The sequence below is a fragment of the Somniosus microcephalus genome, chromosome 3, assembly GCF_052327205.1.
Source record: "Somniosus microcephalus isolate GS21.2 chromosome 3, FLI_Smic_1.0, whole genome shotgun sequence".
Taxonomy (NCBI): Eukaryota; Metazoa; Chordata; class Chondrichthyes; order Squaliformes; family Somniosidae; genus Somniosus; species Somniosus microcephalus.
This window is the reverse complement of record NC_140989.1, coordinates 339,468,302-339,489,075: the sequence shown is the minus strand read 5'-3', so window position 1 is coordinate 339,489,075 and position 20,774 is coordinate 339,468,302. Positions and strand designations below refer to the sequence as shown.

The following is a 20,774-nucleotide window of genomic DNA, read 5'->3' as shown; positions in this document are numbered from 1 at the left end:
TAAATCTTTACATAGAGGATAGTTGAAGTCCATAAATTATTTTAAAAGGGAAATAGAAAGTCGTTTGAATAGAGGACTATTAAAGGGAATGGGGAGCAAGCAGGAGATTGGGATTAAAGCAGGTGGTTTGTGCATTGAAAAACTCTGCCACAGACTTGATGAAACAAATGGCCTGTTTCTGTGCTCTGATTCTCTGTGCAGTGGATTGCAAGCAAATTACAGTGTAACTCCCCCAAAAAACTGTACAAATATTTGATTAGGAATGGGAGTGATGGTCATAGAAATAAATATGAACAGCGATAACAAAATACACCATTGAACACTCTGGGTCCTTTTGCTGCTAGGACCAAGGAACTATTATCTGTAGAATTGTCAATTATAGAAATTTACAGCACAGAAGGAGGCCACTTGACCATTTGTGTCTGTGCCAACCGACAAAGAGCGATCCAGCCTAATCCCACTTTCCAGCTCAGGGTCCGTAGCCCTGTCGGTTACAGCACTTCAAGCGCATATCCAAATACTTTTTAAATGCACTGAGGATTCCTGCCTCTACCACCCTTTCAGGCAGTGAGTTCCAGATCCCACCACCCTCTGAGCGAATCAAATTTCTCCTCAACTCCCTTTTAATCCTTCTACCAATTACTTTAAATCTATGCCCCCTGGTTATTGATCTCTCTGCTAAGGGAAATAGGTGCTTCCTGGTGTTTTACACAGTTCAAGCACAACCTCTCTGCTCTTATATTCTATGCCTCGGCTAATAAAGGAAGGTATCCCGTATGCCTACTTAACCACCCGTCCTGCTACCTTCAGGCATCTGTGGACATGCACTTCAAAGTCGCTCTGTTCCTCTACACGTCTCAATATCCTACCATTTAATGTGTAATCCCTTATCTTGCTAGCCCTCCCCAAATGCATTACCTTAGAAAGAAAGACTTGCATTTATATAGCGCCTTTCACGACTACCGGACGTCCTAAAGCTCTTTAAAGCCAATGATGTTTTTTTGAAGTGTAGTCACTGTTGTAATGTAGGAAACGCGGCAGCCAATTTGCACACAGCAAGGTCCCACAAACAGCAGATCATCTGTTTTCGTGATGTTGATTGAGGAATAAATATTGGCCAGGACACCGGGGATAACTCCCCTGTTCTTTGATATAGTGCCTTGGGATCTTTCATATTCACCTGAGAGAGCGGACAGGCCATCGGTTTAACGTCTCATCTGAAAGATGGCACCTCCGACAAGGCAGCGCTCCCTCGGAGTGTCAGCCTAGAATTTTGTGCTCAAGTCTCTGGAGTGGGACTTGAACCCACAACCTTCTGACTCAGAGGCCAGGGTGCTACCCACTGACAGCTCACGCTTCTTACGCAATGTAGAAAGGTTGAATAGTGGAGTACGTGGGGAGGAGTGGATTTTCCAAAGTTTTTGCTTGATCAGGAGCCGGAGCTTCTATAGAACTTTCCATTGGAAGACTAAATTAGCAAGATAGAGAGTCCATGATAAGTCTAGCAGGAGATTCGGATCGGCACAACATCCTGCGATGAATCCCATGAATTTCTGCAATGCAATTTTTTTTGTTGCTAGTGTACTTCAATTTTGCATAAAATGTCTGGGAATCAGCGAGAATGCTGTTTTCTGAGTGAATGGCTTGCCCTAAGGATGGGGTAAATTACATTGACCAGACCAACATCCTTTTCTTGTCGCGCATTTTTTTTTAAAACCTCGTGTTATTAATAGTGCAATAATTCTGGGCGAGCTATGATGCTGGTAATGGTTTTATAAAGAAATGTCTTATTTTAGTTGAGCAATGACTCAGGAATGAGATGATTTTTTTGGCAGTGTAACAGTTCCACAGACGGTGTTATTTTAGTGATGTTCCGGGCGGAGCTGATGTTCTGGGTCGCACCGATTCCTGGTGCTGGCTCTGGACTCATGAACCATCCTACTTCTCTCGCCACAAGTGACGCTTTTCCTCTCTGCTCTCTTAGTACAGAAACTCGGTGAGGAGAAGGGGGAGGAAATAGAACATCCCAAGAGAAGATGGAACTAGGTCTGATTCCCAAAGAAATCTGCCTGAAAGGGAGCACTTTTATTCGGCTTAATTAAAGGAATTGCTTCAACGCGAGATACTTGGGCGCCGACAGAAAGCTTCAATAATAGTTTTCAGCAAAGTCCATTTGTGTGGGAACTCCGGGATTTTCTAACGGCAGCTGTTTCCCAAGCCTGGATCTTCTCCCAACATTTTACAACGAAAACATGATTTTGCTCTGGCTGTATTGGTTGGTGTTTCATTTCCCTGTAACAGGTAAGACTTTCAGAGTCACTTAATAGAAGAACATCTCGTTTGAATTTTTTTTTGTTTTAAGAAAACATACTCATCACATTCTTCCTTTAAAAATGGTCTGATTTTGTATTCGTAACATATTATTATTCAAAAAAAGGTTTTAAATATTCGACATATATAATCCCCCACCCCCAGTCTGCCCTCAAAGGTGGCGGGGGAGTCCTGGTTGGAGATTAAAATATTCCCAACAGGTTCTACACAGAGCTCCCACTCCCCACACACCCTGAGCGGGATTGGCTTCTCCTCGATCGCCGCAAGAGATTATAGCTACAGAGAATTGGAGGAGCAAAGTGTGAGAGCGATTTTATTCACAAGTCCGGAAAAAACAATTTAGACAGACTATGCATGCGAATCTTTTTCCCTCCAGGCTTTAGTTTTGTAATTTAAAGATTTTTGGACTGTGCCAAAGTACCGACACCCACAAAGGAATGCTCCCCCTGTAGGAAAAACCCTTGATACTGCAGCCTCAGTGGTACTGTACATGTGCACTCTGGTTCAATTGCATGGGCATGTTTTACTCTGAGTGAGTGATATTTGTCCCTGGTTCAATAAAGCAAGGCCGCTTCAATCAAGCAAAACCACTGCATATGCTAGTTGAGTAGTGCGGGGTATATTTTGATTACTAATTTGATCGCCACATTATAAAAAGGATATAGAGGCACTGGAGAGGGTGCGAAAAAGAATTACAGGGATGATACCAGAAATGCGAGGGTATACCTATCAGGAAAGGATGAACAGGCTGGGTCTCTTTTCTCTTGAAACGAGAAGGCTGAAGGGTCTTTAAAATCATGAAAGGTTTTGATAGAGTAGATACAGAGAGAGTGTTTCCACTTGTGGGGAAGAGCAAAACTAGAGGCCATCAATACAAGATAGTCACCAAGAAATCAAATAGGGAATTCAGAAGAAACTTTACCCAGAGAGCGGTGAGAATGCGGAACTCGCTATCACAGGGAGTGGTTGAAGCGAATAGTATAGATGCATTTAAGGGGAGGCTAGACAAGCATATGAGGGAGGAGGGAATAGAGGGTTATGATGATAGAGTTAGATGAGGAAAGATGGGGGGAGGCTCGAGTGGAGCATAAACGCCGGCATAGACTGGTTGGACCAAATGGCCTGTTTCTGTGCCGTATATCCTATGTAATCCTGTGGAATCCTAACTTACTGGTGCAGGTCTGCCAATTTAGGCAGCAGAACACCATTTGTAGCAAACCTGACCAAAGTGTCTACTTAGAGGAAATAAATTCGGAAGCAGTGCCCAATTCAGAAATTACTCTTTTGAATTTGTATTCAGAGGAAGCCCGTAAGAAGAGTCCAGGGTGAAGAGTTGGAATTAGGGAGAGTTAGGCTATTTGGAAAAAAATAGAGAGATAATCCTTAATTTAACGATCATATCCAAATAAAAATGTCTGCAAATTGGTGGGGATGGGGAGGTAGTACAGTCATAGAAACATAGAAGATAGGAGCAGGAGTAGGCCATTTGGCCCCTCGAGCCTGCTCCGCCATTCAATGAGATCATGGCTGATCATCCAAATTCAGTACCCTGTCCCTGCCTTCTCGCCATATCCCTTGATCCCTTTAGCCTTAAGAAATATATCTAACTCCTTCTTGAATATATTTAATGAATTGGCCTCTACGGCCTTCTGTGGTAGAGAATTCCACAGGTTCGCCACTCTCTAGGTGAAGAAATTCCTCCTCATCTCTGTCCTAAATGGCTTACCCCTTATCCTTAGACTGTGACCCCTGGTTCTGGAATCCCCGACCATCGGGAACATCCCTCCTGCATCTAGTTTGTCTAGTCCTTTTAGAATTTTATAAGTTTCAATGAGATCCCCTCTCATTCTTCTAAACTCCAGCGAGTATAAGCCCAATCGACCCAATCTCTCCTCATACGTCATTCCTGCCACCCAGGTATCAGCCTGGTGAATCTTCGCTGAACTCCCTCCATGGCAAGAACATCCTTCCTCAGATAAGGCGACCAAAACTGCACACAATACTCAAGTTGTGGTCTCACCAAGGCCCTGTACAACTGCAGCAAGACATCCTTGTTCCTGTACTCGAACCCTCTCGATACGAAGGCCAACATACCATTTGCCTTCTTAACCGCCTGCTGCAACTGCATGCTTACCTTCAGCGACTGGTGCACAAGGACACCCAGGTCTCGTTGCACTTCCCCGTCTCCCAATCTATTGCCATTCAGATAATAATCTGCCTTCCTGTTTTTGACACCAAAGTGGATAACCTCGCATTTATCCACATTATATTGCATCTGCCATGCTTCTGCCCAATCACCCAACCTGTCCAAATCATACTGGAGTTTCTCGGCATCCTCCTCACAGCACACACAGTCAGGTCGGTTTGGGGTGAAACCTTCAAACACAGGATAGGACATGGATTGATGCTGTCCAGTATCGACACTTTCTGCCTAAATTCCTCCTTCAGCTATTTTTAATGTTTAAGGCGCTATATAAATGCAAGTATTTTTGTTGTGGAAAAAGTCCTGCATTAAAAAGTGATAGAATTTATGGAGAAGGCATTAACAAACGATGGGTGTTTAGTATTCCTACCATACAAAAATGAATTACTGAACATGAGTGACAAATGAGTAACAAAGTCCTTATCTTGGCTTGTTAAGGTTCCCTTCAGATCATTAATAAGGTGCCATCTGATTGATCTACAACCAAAGTGAAAAATGAATATTTTACTCATTGGATATAGTAGCATAGTGGTTATGTCACTGGACTAATAATCCAGTGAAGGCCTGGACTAATCACCTGGAGACATAAGTTCCAATCCCACCACAGCAGTTGGGGAATTTAAATTCAGTTAATAAATAAATCTGGAATATATGACTCCAGACCCACAGCAATGTGGTTGACTCTTAACTGCCCTCTGAAATGGCCAAGCAAGCCACTTTGTTTGTACCAGTTACTGGTGCAAATGCACTTTAAAGTTGTATAAGGCGGCTCACCACCACCTTTTGTAGGGCAATTAGGAATGGGCAAAAAATGCTGGCCTTGCCGGCGACGCATAAATTAAAAAAAACTCCAGGTCAGATCTGAGGGTTACTGAGTTGAATGAATGGAAATATATTAGAGTAGTATCACAAGTATCGTCAGAAGTGGAAGAGCAGGTTATGGCTCCACTCTGTTGGAGAAACGAGCCCTGGCACATACTCTGTGGGGAAAAGGAGAAAAATCAAACCAGAAATGAAGAAAAAAAATGAAGCTATTTGGCAAACTCATGAGTATTGTATCCTATTTTAAAAGCAAACGTACATGAATGTCAAATGTTGATGTTTCTGAAGGTTACGTGAATGCTGAAGGCACAAGATTTATTTGCTCGGGGAGTTTGGGGTCATGACCCCAAAAAAAGTTGATTTGGAATCTCTGCTTTCCAGCATTTTGCAGCAGCACTTCTAAAGGTCGAGGCAATGACATTATCTTGCCGGGTATTCGGAGCTGTTGCATTTAAAACCCACAACCACTTCTGCACTGTTACATGAACACAAAAGCTCTCAAACCATTTAAATTAAGTGAGTTTTCAAAATGTTTCCCAACAGCCTTTTCACACAGCAAGCCTCACTATCATTTTTGTCCAGTGGTACAGTAATCCAGTCCATCAGCCTTTGAGCTATTCTTTCCGCTCACTCACTCACTTTAGTGGCTGTTTTTGCTTTGATGAGACCCTGGGATAGCCAGGTTTCAAACTATAACTTAAGGCTTTAAACACCATCATCTAATAACTGAATGTAATTCATTATTCATTCTGAGTCTAGGTCTTTATTACAATTAAACTCAAAAATTGTCCTGATTTTGTATACCGGGTATATTCACAAAAAACATTTGTTTGTACCAGTTACTGTTGCAAATGCACTTTAAAGTACTTCTCCATGAATATTATTATTTATGCCTTGAATTGAGCACATGTCTATTGACATGAATCTTGTCATTCACGTGGAAATGACTTATGAAATGATACTGGACGGCCTGCTGGTGGCGCTGTCCAGGGAGAGTATAAATACTCGGGCATGGGCCCAGCTTGCTCAGGACATTCTTTAACAGGAACTAGTGAAGGACACAACTGGATCTTCATGTTGAAAAACAGTTGATTAAAGCCTTGTTTAATACTCAGACCAAGTGCCTAGTAGTTTTCTTACGTCATCTATCACACTCCCAAGTGCCATACTTCAAAGTATCATGTTTTGTTGTTATAGATGCAAAACAATCTTAACAAAGGAAAGAAAGCTAGCCATTTCATGGAGGATTCTTCTGATCTGAAGCCACAACTTCACAATTGATCTCAGCAGTTTACAAGTAGATACAGTACCTAGATTTGCCTAATTAGACCACTTTCCCATGGGGAATACTTGAGCAGTGGCCTTAAAGGAACAGGCCAGGCTGAACATAACCGCATCTTAGCAGTTAATTAGCACCATTGATGCTTCATTCAAAGTGCCAAGTTTTATACTAGCACCGACACCCTCAAATCAGGATTTCCTGTCTGCTGTGCCACTATGCTGATACCCGACCCTGGAAAACCACACTATAGGCTGGTCAGTGACATTTCACTTAGTATCTGAAGGCCAATGTCTCCACAGAAGCCTAGCAGAGAGGGTGTCCATTCCAGTGGGGCAGGCAAATGCCCATAGCAGTGCTTGAACCTGTCTGCTCCGCACAATGAGGTGCCCTCCCACTGACCCGGCCAAATCTGACAGGATCATGGCTGGAGGGTACCAGCATAACCACTGGGATCGCATCCCAAGCAGTCACTGTGTCTCATACACACATGTAGCAGTTATTACATTAAGAACCAGAGGCAACATGAAGAAACACTGTTTTTCTTTTACACAACGAGTTGTTGCCCTGCCTGAAAGGGTGGTGGAAGCAGATTCAATAGTAACTTTCAAAAGAGAATCGGATAAATACTTTGAAGGGGAAATTGTTTTACAGGGTTATGGGGAAAGAGCAGGGGAGTGAGATTAATTGGATAGCTCTAGCAATGAGCCGGCACAGGCACGATGGACTGAATGGCCTCCTTCTGTGCTGTATCATTCTATGATTCTATGATTCTAGCAAAGGGGCAAGTCCAGTACTCATGTATTTTTAGCTTGCCCTTGGTTCTGTTGTTTTCAGAAGTGAATTCCACTGCATTCAGGTCATTATTTCCACAAAAGGGTTCAAATATATGTTCAAGAAAGAAGGGAGAGAGAAAACAGGCAACTATAGACAGTTAGCCTGACATCAGTAGTAGGGAAAATGCTAGAATCTATTATTAGGGACATGGTAACAGGGCACTTGGAAAATCACAATATGATTAGGCAGAGTCAGCATGGTTTTATGAAAGGGAAATTGTGTTTGACAAATTTGTTAGAGTTTCAGAGGGTGTAACTAGCAGGGTAGAGCACAGGGAACCAGTGGATGTAGTATATTTGGATTTTCAGAAGGCATTCGATAAGGTGACACACATGAGGTTGTTACACAAGATTAGGGCTCATGGAATTGGGGATAATATACTTAGCAGGGATTAAGGATTGGTTAACGAACAGAAAACAGAGAGTAGGGATAAACGAGTCATTTTCGGATTGGCAGGCTATAACTAGTGGGGTACCGCAAGGATCAGTGCTTGGGTCTCTGCTATTCACAATCTACATCAGTGATTTGGATGAGGAGACCAAGTGTAATATATCCAAGTTTGCTGACGATACAAAGCTAGGTGGGAATGTAAGCTGTGAGGAGGATGCAAAGAGGCTGCAAAGTTAAGTGATCGGGCAAGAAGGTGGCAGATGGAGTATAATGTGGGTAGTGTGAAATTATCCACTTTGGTAGGAATAATGGAAAAGCAGAATATTTTTTTAAAAGGTGAGAGACTAGTAAATGTTGGTATTCAGAGGGATTTGGGAGTCCTTGTACACGAATCACAGAAAGTTAACATGCAGGTGCAGCAAGTAATTGGGAAGGCAAATAGTATGTTAGACTTTATTGCAATGGGGTTGTAGTATAAGAGTAAGGAGGTCTTGCTGCAATTATCTAGGGCTTTTGGTGAGTCCACACCTGGACTACTGTGTACAGTTTTGGTCTCCTTACCTAAGGAAGGATATACTTACCTTAGAGAGTTTGCAAAGAAGTTTCACTTGATTGATTCCTGGGATGAGAGAGCTGTCCTATGAGGAGAGAGTGAGTAGAATGGGCCTTTATTCTCTGGAGTTTAGAAGAATGAGAGATGATATCATTGAAACATATAAAATTCTTAGAGGGCTTGACAGAGTAAATGCTGAGAGGATGTTTCCCCGGGCTGGAGAGTCTAGAACTAGGGATCATAGTCTCAGGATAAGGGGTCAGCCATTTAGGACTAAGATGAGGAGAAGTTTCTTCACTCAGAGGGTTGTGAATCTTTAGAATTCTCTACCCCAGAGGGCTGTGGTTGCTCAGTCGTTGAGTATATTCAAAACTGAGATCGATAGATTTTTGTGCCCGAAGGGAATCAAGGAATATGGGGATAGTGCGGGAAGATGGAGTTGAGGTAGAAGATCAGCCATGATCTTATTGAATGGCGGAGCAGGCTCAAGGGGCCAAATGGCCGACTCCTGCTCCTATTTCTTATGTTCTTAAAATAGCCATGAAACTTCAACCATTGCAATATCTGCCCGACAAAGACAAATGATGCAAGCTAGATTGCACTTTAAATGTGCAATAAAATGTTTCACTTTGTGTGCAATAAAAGGTTAAGTAAAAAAAAAATCGTGGCTCGGTATAGGATGCCAATTATTCATGAAAACTTAAAGATAAAAGGAATCAGTAGAATGTATGAAGTGAGATGCTTCATATCTACTGTGTTATGAGTTTTCATGATTTTTGTTTTTTAAAACCTTATCATCCAAAATTATATTAAAAATATCTATTTTTAATAAAAGTCTTGCGTATGCACACATACCTTGTAAGTGTAGCATTTGCTTCCTAGAACACATTTTCTCTCCGGCTGTTTTGACACAGTTATGTTATTTCCATCACTTATGTTATTGCTGTCACATTTGAATTTTCCTTTTGATTTCAACGGAGGTGGTTTATGGTTATTATTTAGTCCCCCGAGCGGAACTACCTTGCTAGGTGGCCTTTTGCTACCGATCCTTCCTGATACTTACCTCTGATCGGTTGGAAGGGATCATGTGATATGGTCTCTCATGACGCAAGTCCCAAGTCTGTCAGGCCAGCCATTTCTTCTCACTGCCCCGACTGCTCCCCGCTTCTCACCTAGTCCTGCACCCCACCCCACCCCCCACCCCCGCACTACTGCCACAGGCAGCACTGATGAAATTTAGGGCAATGCTACTGATTCCTCGCCAACACCCCCAGGGACACACAGGGTAGGAGCACAGCAAAGTAGCCAGGAGGGAAAATGTAGTTTGTGCAGTGTGGCGAGGTAACAATTTTTAGCCTGTATTTTAACAATTGCACATATACACTACAAATGCAAAACTAATGTGCATATACTTACCGTGGATTTGACGTCACACTATTGAAGCACATTCAGATACCTGACCTCCACCACCTGAACCCTCCCCCCGTGACTGAGGTCACACCTGACCCGTACCCCCCCCCCCCCATTGACTGAGGTCACACCTGCCCCCCCAGTGACTGAGGTCACACCTGACCCCCCAGTGACTGAGGTCACTCCTGACCCCCCAGTAACTGAGGTCACAACTGACTCCCCCCCCCCCCCCAGTAACTGAGGTCACACCTGACCCGTACCCCCCCCCATTGACTGAGGTCACTCCTGACCCCCCAGTGACTGAGGTCACTCCTGACCCCCCAGTAACTGAGGTCACAACTGACTCCCCCCCACCCAGTGACTGAGGTCACACCTGACCCGTACCCCCCCCCATTGACTGAGGTCACTCCTGACCCCCCAGTGACTGAGGTCACTCCTGACCCCCCAGTAACTGAGGTCACAACTGACTCCCCCCCACCCAGTGACTGAGGTCACACGTGACCCCCCCCCGTGACTGAGGTCACACCTGACCCCCAGTGACTGAGGTCACACCTGACCCCCAGCGACTGAGGTCACAACTGACTCCCCCCCCCAGTGACTGAGGTCACACCTGACCCCCCACCCCCCATTGACTGAGGTCACACCTGACCCCCCCACCCCCCATTGATTGAGGTCACACCTGACCCCCTGACCCCACCCCCCCCAGTGACTGAGGTCACACCTGACCCCTCGCCCCCCAGTGACTGAGGTCACACCTGACACCCCCACCCCCCATTGACTGAGGTCACACCTGACCCCCCCACCCCCATTGATTGAGGTCACACCTGATCCCTCGCCCCCCCCAGTGACTGAGGTCACACCCGCACCCCCCCCCCAGTGACTGAGGTCACACCTGACCCCGATCCCCCAGTGACTGAGGTCACACCTGACCCCTTCCCCCAGTGACTGAGGTCACACCTGACCCCATCCCCCAGTGACTGAGGTCACACCTGACACTCCCCCACCACCCCCCACACAATGTCTAGGATTAGACCGATTCCGCCCTCCCTTCCCCCGGTGACTTGTGACCAGGCCCTCCCCCATGGTCTCTCCCTCACCCGCTCCGGTTGTCATCCTCCCAGGCACTTCCGACACCGACAATCCAGCAGGACGAGCCTGGCCGGATACTCAGAAACAACAACTGGCATATGCGCAGAAAGACCGCCCAGTCGCGCACTCGCAGTGAGTCACATTGAACAAGTTGTTGTTTAATTTTGCCTTAGAGCCGCAAACTGACAGCTCAGGGGGGTACACTCACTGTCCAGGGATACACTTTGGGGCGAGTTTTGTGAACCGGGGACTCTTCCAGGGTCATTGTTTGCCCGGGGACACAGTACCTGATCCGGGGACTGTCCCCAGAAAACAGGGACGTATGGTCAATCTAGTGTACCGCCACCTTGATTCCTCCCTCCCCCGACCCACCCACTTGCTACAGCCTCTGTCCCACTCTGTTGAATTTTCAGGCCTCAGACTGGCTACCCTGGACATCATACTTAAGGCCTCCAACTTTTTGCCACCATCCTTCCCTACTATCCTCTGCACCAGCAGTCGGCCTTCCACCTCCCCCCACATGCATTGTCCAGAGCTCCAAGACGGCCTTTCCCCCGCACAATCTGGCCCAGCCACACAGACCCCGGAGGGAGCCTTTAACGTTGCTGAACCCGTCCTGGCTCCCACGGTGGACTTTGTACCTGACCAACCTGACAGACTGTGTGAACCCTGTACTTCAAAACCCCTGCTCCTGACCTGAACTGGAAACCAGCTTCTGAATTGCAGAGGTGGAATTCCCTAAACGGATTCTTAATGGCTTTGGGTTGCCCTTGGTAGTTAAAGTGTTTGCAGTTTAAATAACTCGGGACTTCTCCAAAGTCGAGGGAAATCCACCTTGAGAATCCTGCCCCTACAGTTCAGAAGCTGGTTTGTGGCTTGGGCCAGGGCTGGGGCTTTTGTAGTGCAGGGTCAGGATCCCTTCACGGCTTCTCCACAAGTTTGGGTAAACCCCTGTTTTTTAAACTTCAAATGCTTTAAGTAAAATGGATTACTAAACCAGATAGCAGGGGAATTGGATGGGAGGGTAGCTAATGTTACCCCACTATTCAAAAAAGGTGGCAGAGAGAAAACGGAGAATTATAGACCGGTAAGCCTGACATCGGTAGTGGGGAAAATGCTAGAGTCCATTATAAAAGATGTAATAGCAGAGCACTTAGAAAACAGTGACAGGATCGGACAAAGTCAGCATGGATTTACAAAAGGTAAATCGTGCTTGACTAATCTACTGGAATTTTTTGAGGATGTAACTGATAGAATAGATAAGGGAGAACCAGTGGATGTGGTGTATTTGGACTTTCAGAAGGCTTTCGATAAGGTCCTGCATAAGAGATTAGCGTGTAAAGTTAAGGCACATGGGATTGGGGGCAAGGTACTGACTTGGATAGAGAACTGGTTGGCAGACAGGAAGCAAAGAGTTGGAATAAACAGGTCTTTTTCCGAGTGGCAGGCAGTGACTAGTGGGGTACCGCAGGGATCGGTCCTAGGACCCCAGCTATTCACAATATATATTAATGATCTAGACGAGGGAACTAGATGTAATATCTCCAAGTTGCAGACGACACAAAGCTGGGTGGGCGTGTGTGCTGTGAGGAGGATGCCGAGAAACTCCAATATGATTTGGACAGGTTGAGTGATTGGGCAGATGCATGGCAGATGCAGTATAATGTGGATAAATGCGAGGTTATCCACTTTGGTGGCAAAAACAGGAAGGCAAGTTATTATCTGAACAGCAATAGATTGGGAGAAGGGGAAGTGCAATGAGACCTGGGTGTCCTTGTGCACCAGTCGCTGAAGGTAAGCATGCAGGTGCAGCAGGCGGTTAAGAAGGCAAATGGTATGTTGGCCTTCGTAGCGAGAGGGTTCGAGTACAGGAACAAGGATGTCTTGCTGCAGTTGTGCAGGGCCTTGGTGAGACCACACCTTGAGTATTGTGTGCAGTTTTGTTCACCTTATCTGAAGAAGGATGTTCTTGCCATGGAGGGAGTGCAGCGAAGATTCACCAGACTGATACCTGGGATGGCAGGAATGACGTATGAGGAGAGATTGGGTCGATTGGGCTTGTACTCGCTGGAGTTTAGAAGAATGAGAGGGGATCTCATTGAAACTTATAAAATTCTAACAGGACTAGACAGACTAGATGCAGGAAGGATGTTCCCGATGGTCGGGGAGTCCAGAACCAGGGGTCACAGTCTAAGGATAAGGGGTAAGCCATTTACGACAGAGATGAGGAGGAATTTCTTCACCCAGAGAGTGGTGAACCTGTGGAATTCTCTACCACAGAAGGCAGTTGAGGCCATTTCATTAAATATATTCAAGAAGGAGTTAGATATATTTCTTAAGGCTAAAGGGATCAAGGGATATGGGGAGAAGGCAGGGACAGGGTACTGAATTTGGATGATCAGCCATGATCGCATTGAATGGCGGAGCAGGCTCGAGGGGCCGAATGGCCTACTCCTGCTCCTATCTTCTATGTCTATGTCTATGTCTATGTATAGGTTTCATGGAATAATTTTCAGAGTCGACAAATTTGATCCCCAAAATATTACACAAGAAAAACAGAATGTCACGTAATCAATGGTCCTGATAATACATTGTGCATTAGACGTCATAATCCCCTGTTACTAGATAGCCTCAGGTAGAAATTGGTTTCGCCTCATTTTTACGGGGGCCAGAGGCCCAGGGCTCACCCAAAATTGGGCCTCGGGCCTCACTTTAATAATCTGGCCGAGCTGCCAGCATCAGCCCTCAGGGTGGGGGGAGAAGAACAGGAGGGGTTGATCTCATTCCGGCAGCGGCCCTCAGGAGTGCTGTGGTTACTGGGAAGAGCACTCCGCTTCCTCCCGGTTCCATCGGATGGTAAGTACAAAATGAAAACACTTACTATTTGGCGGTGGCTGCTTCTTCTTCATCTTCTTAGGCTGCAGCAATCCCACCAAAACCTGAGCGGCGCGCGCCCGACAACTGCTCCATTCAGCGCTGATCAGTGTTGCTGAGGGGTCTGTAAATCGACGGTAAGCTCCTCATTAACGTATGCCAGGGGCCTAATGCCTGTTTAAGGCAGTTGCCTTGGACGCCTGAAAATTGTCCGAGGCCAATACGGTGTTGGACGTATTTCAGCTATCCTTAGGGTGCGGGGCTGTGAATTTGGTCATTTTTGCCCCTGTTTTCCACCCGGAAAATGGGCGCGACGAGGACCAATTTTTAACCCCATATTTTCTGACTCACCGTGGAAGATACCATGGCAGATCTGCGAGTATTTATGTGTATCCTATGCTTGCGTGCACTTCCTGTCTACAAAACCTCACTTCCCTGTAAAAATTCCGATGCCCATATTTCTAATTGAAGCGACCTGTGCAAACTTGCTGTGCTGTAACTACACCCTTCTGTCTGTAGTGGCACTGTAGCGTCTCAAGATTTGTGTCTCCCAGCTCTTCAGCCTGTACTGCAGAGAAACTCCTAAATTTCAACCAACTCTACTTCACTGCTTCCCAAATTGCTTTAAGTTTTGATACTTTTTTTATAAACCTTTTAAATCATATAAAATCAAGGAATTATGCAAAATAAGAACAGAATGTATGGCTTTAAAATGGAGACTGAATTACGTGTGCATGCCCTGGTTCAATTATCCTCTGTCCTCTAACTCTGCTTCATGTGAAGACTACATTTTTTTTTCTTGACTCCCCATGTGAAATGCCATGGGGTATTCACTAGTGTGTTTATATCTATATTAAATATCTTACACCTGTTTATATATCTATGTAGAGAAGAGAAGCTGCCTGTTGTTCATATTCTAGGCTGACCATATCTTCTAAAGCGAATCCGGGGACACACAGGGTGGGAGAACAGCAAAGTAGCCAGGACAGAAAATATAGGTTGCACAGCGTAGCGAGGAAAAACATTTTGTTATTTTGATGCAAACTTTCCGCCCGAATAACGCGGCCGCTGTTCACAGCATCTGCCGGTCGCAATCACCGGCTCCTCCCCCCTCCTCGCAGTCCAACACTCACCCACGCCATCCGAGGCCGCGGAGCGCGCTGTGATCCAGCCCCCGGGACAGCCACGCGGCCCGGCTCCAGCCGCCGCTCATTAGATTGGCTGCCAGCGATCCCCGTTACTCGGACATTGTGGCTCCGGGGCCGATTTCTCTTCAACCGAATTTCGCAGAACTATCCGGGGATTCAGGTGGAGCATGCATACTGCGGCCACAGAGCGCAATCTCTGCATGAAGTCCCTCAGTGAGACCACCCCTCCTACTGGTTGAAAACGGGAGATTGACATCCCTCCCATCAGTCGGAACCCGCACTGCTGCACAGCCCCGTCCACTTTATTGACCTTCTTCTTCTTCCTCTTCTTAGGCAGTCCCTCGGAACCGAGGATGACTTGCTTCCACATTAAAAATGAGTTTGCAGGTGACTGATGAGTCCAATGCGGGACCTACAGTCTCTGTCACAGGTGGGGCAGACGGTGGTTGAAGGGGCGGGTGAGTGGGGTGCTTAGGTTGACGTGCACTCCTTCCGTTGTTTGCGCTTGGCTTCCGCTTGCTCCCGGCGAAGAGACTCGAGGTGTTCGGCGCCTTCCCGGATGCTTCTCCTCCATTTTGTGCGGTCTTGGGCCAGGGATTCCCCCCACCCCAACTCCAGAATTTGAACACCTGGCTGCTTGGCACATCTATTAAATATTACATTTTATACATGGGGAGAGGTGAGTGTTTAATTGAAATCTCATTATAAGTACCTGCAGTACCCGTTACTTCCGTAGGTGGCACTGTGATAGGCATTTCCAATATTAAAGGTGTTATGCTGTGTGACACACACTAGCTGTTATTTTAAAGTGAGAGTAATTGCACAATCTGGCCACAAATTGCTCAAAGTGCTTTCGATTTTTTTTCATTCCTCAATTTTTTTTCTGCAGCAACTGAAAATTCAATGTCCAAAATAAAGGCTTATACAAAAAGCCTACAAACAAGCAGAGTCAACATGGTTTTATGAAAGGGAAATCGTGTTTGACAAATTTACTAGAGTTCTTTGAGGATGTAATGAGCAGGGTGAATAAAGGGGAACCAGTAGATGTAGTGTATTTGGATTTCCAGAAGGCATTTGATAAGGTGTCACATAAAAGGCTACTGCACAAGATGAGAGCTCACAGTGTTGGGGGTAATATATTAGCATGGATAGAGGATTGGATAACTAACAGAAAACAGAGAGTCGGGATAAATGGGCCATTTCCGGTTGGCAAACTGTAACTAGTGTGGTGCCACAGGGATTAGTGCTGGGGCCTCAACTATTTGCAATCTATATTAATGACTTGGATGAAGGGACCGAGTGTACTGTAACCAAATTTGCTGACGATACAAATATAGATGGGAAAGCAAGTTGTGAGGAGGACACAAAAGACTCGATTTTGCCAGGCCCGAGGAGGCAGGAGTGGAGGCGTGTGAGGTGGTAAAATCGCAAAAAATGGCGGGCGGGCCCGATCCGCCTCCATCCCGCCTCCGAGCAATTTTCCCAAATGCGTGTTTTCTGACCCGCTTTCCATGCCAGAGGCGGGATAGGCCCTTAATGCCCTTAACAACCACTTAATTGCCTCTATAATCCCATTTTGAGAGGTCTTTCTGATTTTAACACTTTTCCCATGAGCTGCACGTATCCTCTGGAGCACGCCAGTGAATCCTGGCGGCAGCACAAGTGGATTGCTTACTAACAGCTGCAGCTCCACCATAAAAAAGGAGTTTTCAACAATCTTCATTTGCAGGTGGCAGAACTTTGTTTTCTCAGGTCTGGGAGAACTTTTAGCAGGCGTACTCATTGTTGTGGAAGTTTGGAGCCTGACACCCATCTCCAGTATGACCTCCTGGGAAACCCCTCTCCGCACCTTGAATGAGCGCTTCCTCAACTGAGGTATAGACCTGAAGAATGGGAACCATTTATTTCCTTTCCTCCTGGACAGCAGATTCGGACAAAGACCAGCCGCGGCAGCAGCAGAACCCTGAACAACAGCAACACCAACTGCAGGAGCAACAGCAGGAGCTCCAAGCTGCTGCTCACCCACCTGAAGCTGCACAGGCTAAAAGGTGCCAGCGCATGGAAGCAGGTCGGCGCAGGAGATACCCCCAAAACAGGGTCTACAGACAGAGGATGAGCTACCTCAACATGACTGAGCAGCAGTGCCAAAGGAGGCTCAGACTTTCACGAGAGGTAGTGGGTGACATCTGCGCAATGCTGCAGCAAGATCTGGAGCCCAGAGGAACGGGTGGACACCCCTAACCAGTGGCCATCAAAGTCACCACCGCACTCAACCTTTTTGCTTCAGGCTCCTTCCAGGGATCAACAGCAGACATCAGCGGCATCTCCCAGGCGGCCGCACACACTTGCATCACGCAGGTAACCGATGCCCTCTTTGCCATCGCGCACAATTACATCAATTTCTCCAAGGATCAAGCCAGTGTAACTGCACGTTTGGTTGAGTTTGACTATCTGGCAGGCTTTCCAAGGGTGCAGGGCATCGTAGACTGCACACATGTGGCCCTTAAGGCACCCCATCACAATCCAGGTATTTTTGTCAACCGCAAGGGCTTCCACTCCCTCAACATACAGCTGGTGTGTGACCACAAGAAGGAAATTTTGCATGTTTGTGCCAAGTACCCTGGCAGTTGCCATGACTCCTTCATCCTGCGCCAGTCTAGTGTGCCTCCGCTCTTCAGTCCGCCAGACCAACTTTTCGGATGGCTACTTGGAGACAAGGGCTATCCCCTGAAGACGTGGCTAATGACGCCGTTGAGGAGCCCATCCAATGAAGCTGAGGAGCGCTACAACTCCAGCCAAATTTCCCCCAGATCCATAATCGAGCAAACTATCAACTTGCTGAAAATGCGCTTCAGATGCCTTGATAGATCAGGTGGAGCCCTGCAGTACTCAGCAGCCAGGGTCTCCAGAATTGTCGTGGTTTGCTGTGCACTTCACAACATGGCACAGCATCATGGCTTGTAGATGGCTGAGGAACAAGTGGCTCATCACATAGCCTCCTCAGATGAGGAGGAGGAGGAGGAGGAGAGCGACAACGAACAGCTTGCAGAGGCGCATCAACCAGCGGCAGCAGCACGCGAGCACATTGCTGCCCGGGATGCAAGGGACGCACTCATCTTGGCCAGATTTGCTTAGCCTGGCCAATCAAACACTTTTGCCTCGCAGCTTCTTACCAGAGCATCAACAATGGCCGAGAACCTGCGGATTCCTATCACTATGACCACCATACTGACAATTGCAAGTCACCCTAAGCCCTCAATGTGGAAGTCCCATTCGCAAAATGACACACGCCACAACTTCAACAGTTTGCCAGCAGAAATTTTTATCACAACAAGCAACTGATGGCTTTTCAAAAATAAACACAACATGACACCCAAGTGACTACCCTTGTGTCTACTTGTGCATTATCTGGGCTACTGAGGGTGGCCCTCCTCCTGTCATGGCTCTTTCCCTCTTATTGTGGGCTCTCTTTTCCTGCAATGAGGGACACAAATGGAGTTTGAGTGAGAATGAAGGAGTGAGTGTAGAGAAGGATACAAAGGACCCTCCCTGTGTGTTGAAAGTTGTTTTTGTCATGGCATCACAGTGATAGGGAGTGTGAGGGCTGCATGGTAGAATAGTTAAGTGAATGTGACCATAGAAAGAGCGGGAATGGGTAAGGGTGCAGGGATGTAAGTGTCAAGTGGGATGTGGAGGAAGACGTTGGCAAAGCAGAGTGCTGGTGAGGAGAGGTGATGGGGATCAGATTGAGGGTGATGGGAAAGTCATACTCACTATTCCTGTGCGGAGAAGATCATGAAACCTCTTCCTGCACTGTAGCCAGGTTCTGCGGCTCAGCGAAATGGAGTTGACCTCCTGGGACACTTGTAGCCACACAGCTTTTGTCTGCTGGGGTGGCTTTTTTCTCCCTGAGGAAGGGAACAGCACCTCCTTATTGCAGCTGGCTCCGTGCACCAGAGCTTGGAGGGAGGGCTCATCAAACCGAGGTGCACACTTTTGCTTGATCGTGGGCATTGTCGGGAAATCAACTCCCCCTTCATACAATTTGCAGAGCCTTTGCAGTCTCCTTGCAGGCTGCTTGCAGGTCTTAAATCCAGCAGCATTGATGACATCATCGGAGGCGACTTTCTGTATGAAAAGACTCATTGGGCCAGGGGTTCCCACACGCTGGAAATCAATTGCCCAATTAGGGGAAAATCGCACCTTTTTCAGCACTTCACTTAGGAGTTGGGGTCCTGACACGATTTCCACCTGACACGCCCCAGCCCGCCCACACTGACACGCCCCAGCCCGCCCACACTGACACGCCCCAGCCCGCCCACGCTGACACGCCCCAGCCCGCCCACGCTGACACGCCCCAGCCCGCCCACACTGACACGCCCCAGCCCGCCCACACTGACACGCCCCAGCCCGCCCACACTGACACGCCCCAGCCCGCCCACACTGACACGCCCCAGCCCGCCCACACTGACACGCCCCAGCCCGCCCACACTGACACGCCCCAGCCCGCCCACACTGACACGCCCCAGCCCGCCCACGCTGACACGCCCCAGCCCGCCCACGCTGACACGCCCCAGCCCGTCCACGCTGACACGCCCCAGCCCGCCCACACTGACACGCCCCAGCCCGCCCACACTGACACGCCCCAGCCCGCCCACACTGACACGCCCCAGCCCGCCCACGCTGACACGCCCCAGCCCGCCCACGCTGACACGCCCCAGCCCGCCCACGCTGACACGCCCCAGCCCGCCCACGCTGACACGCCCCAGCCCGCCCACGCTGACACGCCCCAGCCCGCCCACACTGACACGCCCCAGCCCGCCCACACTGACAAAATCCAGCCCAAAGAGTCTACAAAGGGATATAGATAGATTAAGTGAGTGGGCAAAAATTTGGCAGATGGAGTATAATGTGGGAAAATGCGAGGTTATCCACTTTGGTAGGAAGAATAAAAAAGCAAAATTTATTTAAATGGAGAGAGACTACAGAATGCTGCAGTACAGAGGGATCTGGGTGTCCTCGTACATGAAACACAAAAAGTTAGCATGCAGGTACAGCAAGTAATTAGGAAGGCAAATGGAATGTTGGCCTTTATTGCAAAGGAGATGGAGTATAAAAGTAGGGAAGTCTTGCTACAACTGTACAGGGTGTTGGTGAGACTACACCTGGAGTACTGCATACAGCTTTGGTCTCCTTATTTAAGGAGGGATATACTTCCATTGGAGGCAGTTCAGAGAATGTTCACTAGGTTGAATCAAGAAAGCAGCTCTACAGAAGCCTGAAGGCCAAGGTTCAACAAAAAACTCGCGACCTAAAGAACAGATGGTGGGTGGAGAAAGCGCAGGAGATCCAGCAGCTAGCTGACAACCACGACGTGCGTGGATTCTTTAGCGCAGTCAAGACCATCTACGGCCCAAGCACCCAAGGCCCTACCCCACTGCGGGCCAAGAACGGAGAGGCACTCATCAAGGACAGAGAGGAAGTCAGTGCCTGCTGGAAGGAGCACTTTGAAGATCTCCTTAACCACGACTCTGTCTTCGACGCGAGTGTCCTCAATTCCATCCCACAGCATGCTACCCGCCACCATCTCAGCACAACCCCAGCCTGGCATGAGGTTGAAAAGGCCATCCGACAACTGAAGAACAACAAGACCTCAGGAGCAGATGGAATTCCCGCCGAGGCACTAAAGCATGTCCGAGAAGCACTACTGGCGCGAATTCATGAACTAATTTCTCTTATCTGGAACGAGGAGAGCATGCCAGGAGATCTCAGAGACGCCGTAATTGTGACCATCTTCAAGAAAGGTGACAAGTCCAATTGCGGTAATTACAGAGGAGT

At 47.4% G+C, this 20,774-nt stretch overlaps 1 protein-coding gene across 1 annotated transcript in view; it reads left to right on the top strand.

Annotated features, from left to right (window-relative positions):
- Positions 1-1,938: 1,938 nt before the first annotated feature.
- Positions 1,939-20,774, top strand: part of tie1 (tyrosine kinase with immunoglobulin-like and EGF-like domains 1) — a 162,923-nt gene continuing 144,087 nt past the window's right edge. The window contains exon 1 of the mRNA XM_085983239.1: positions 1,939-2,301. Coding sequence (XP_085839365.1) covers positions 2,253-2,301 — 49 coding nt within the window. The 5' untranslated portion in view covers positions 1,939-2,252. The remainder of the gene's footprint in view (positions 2,302-20,774) is intronic.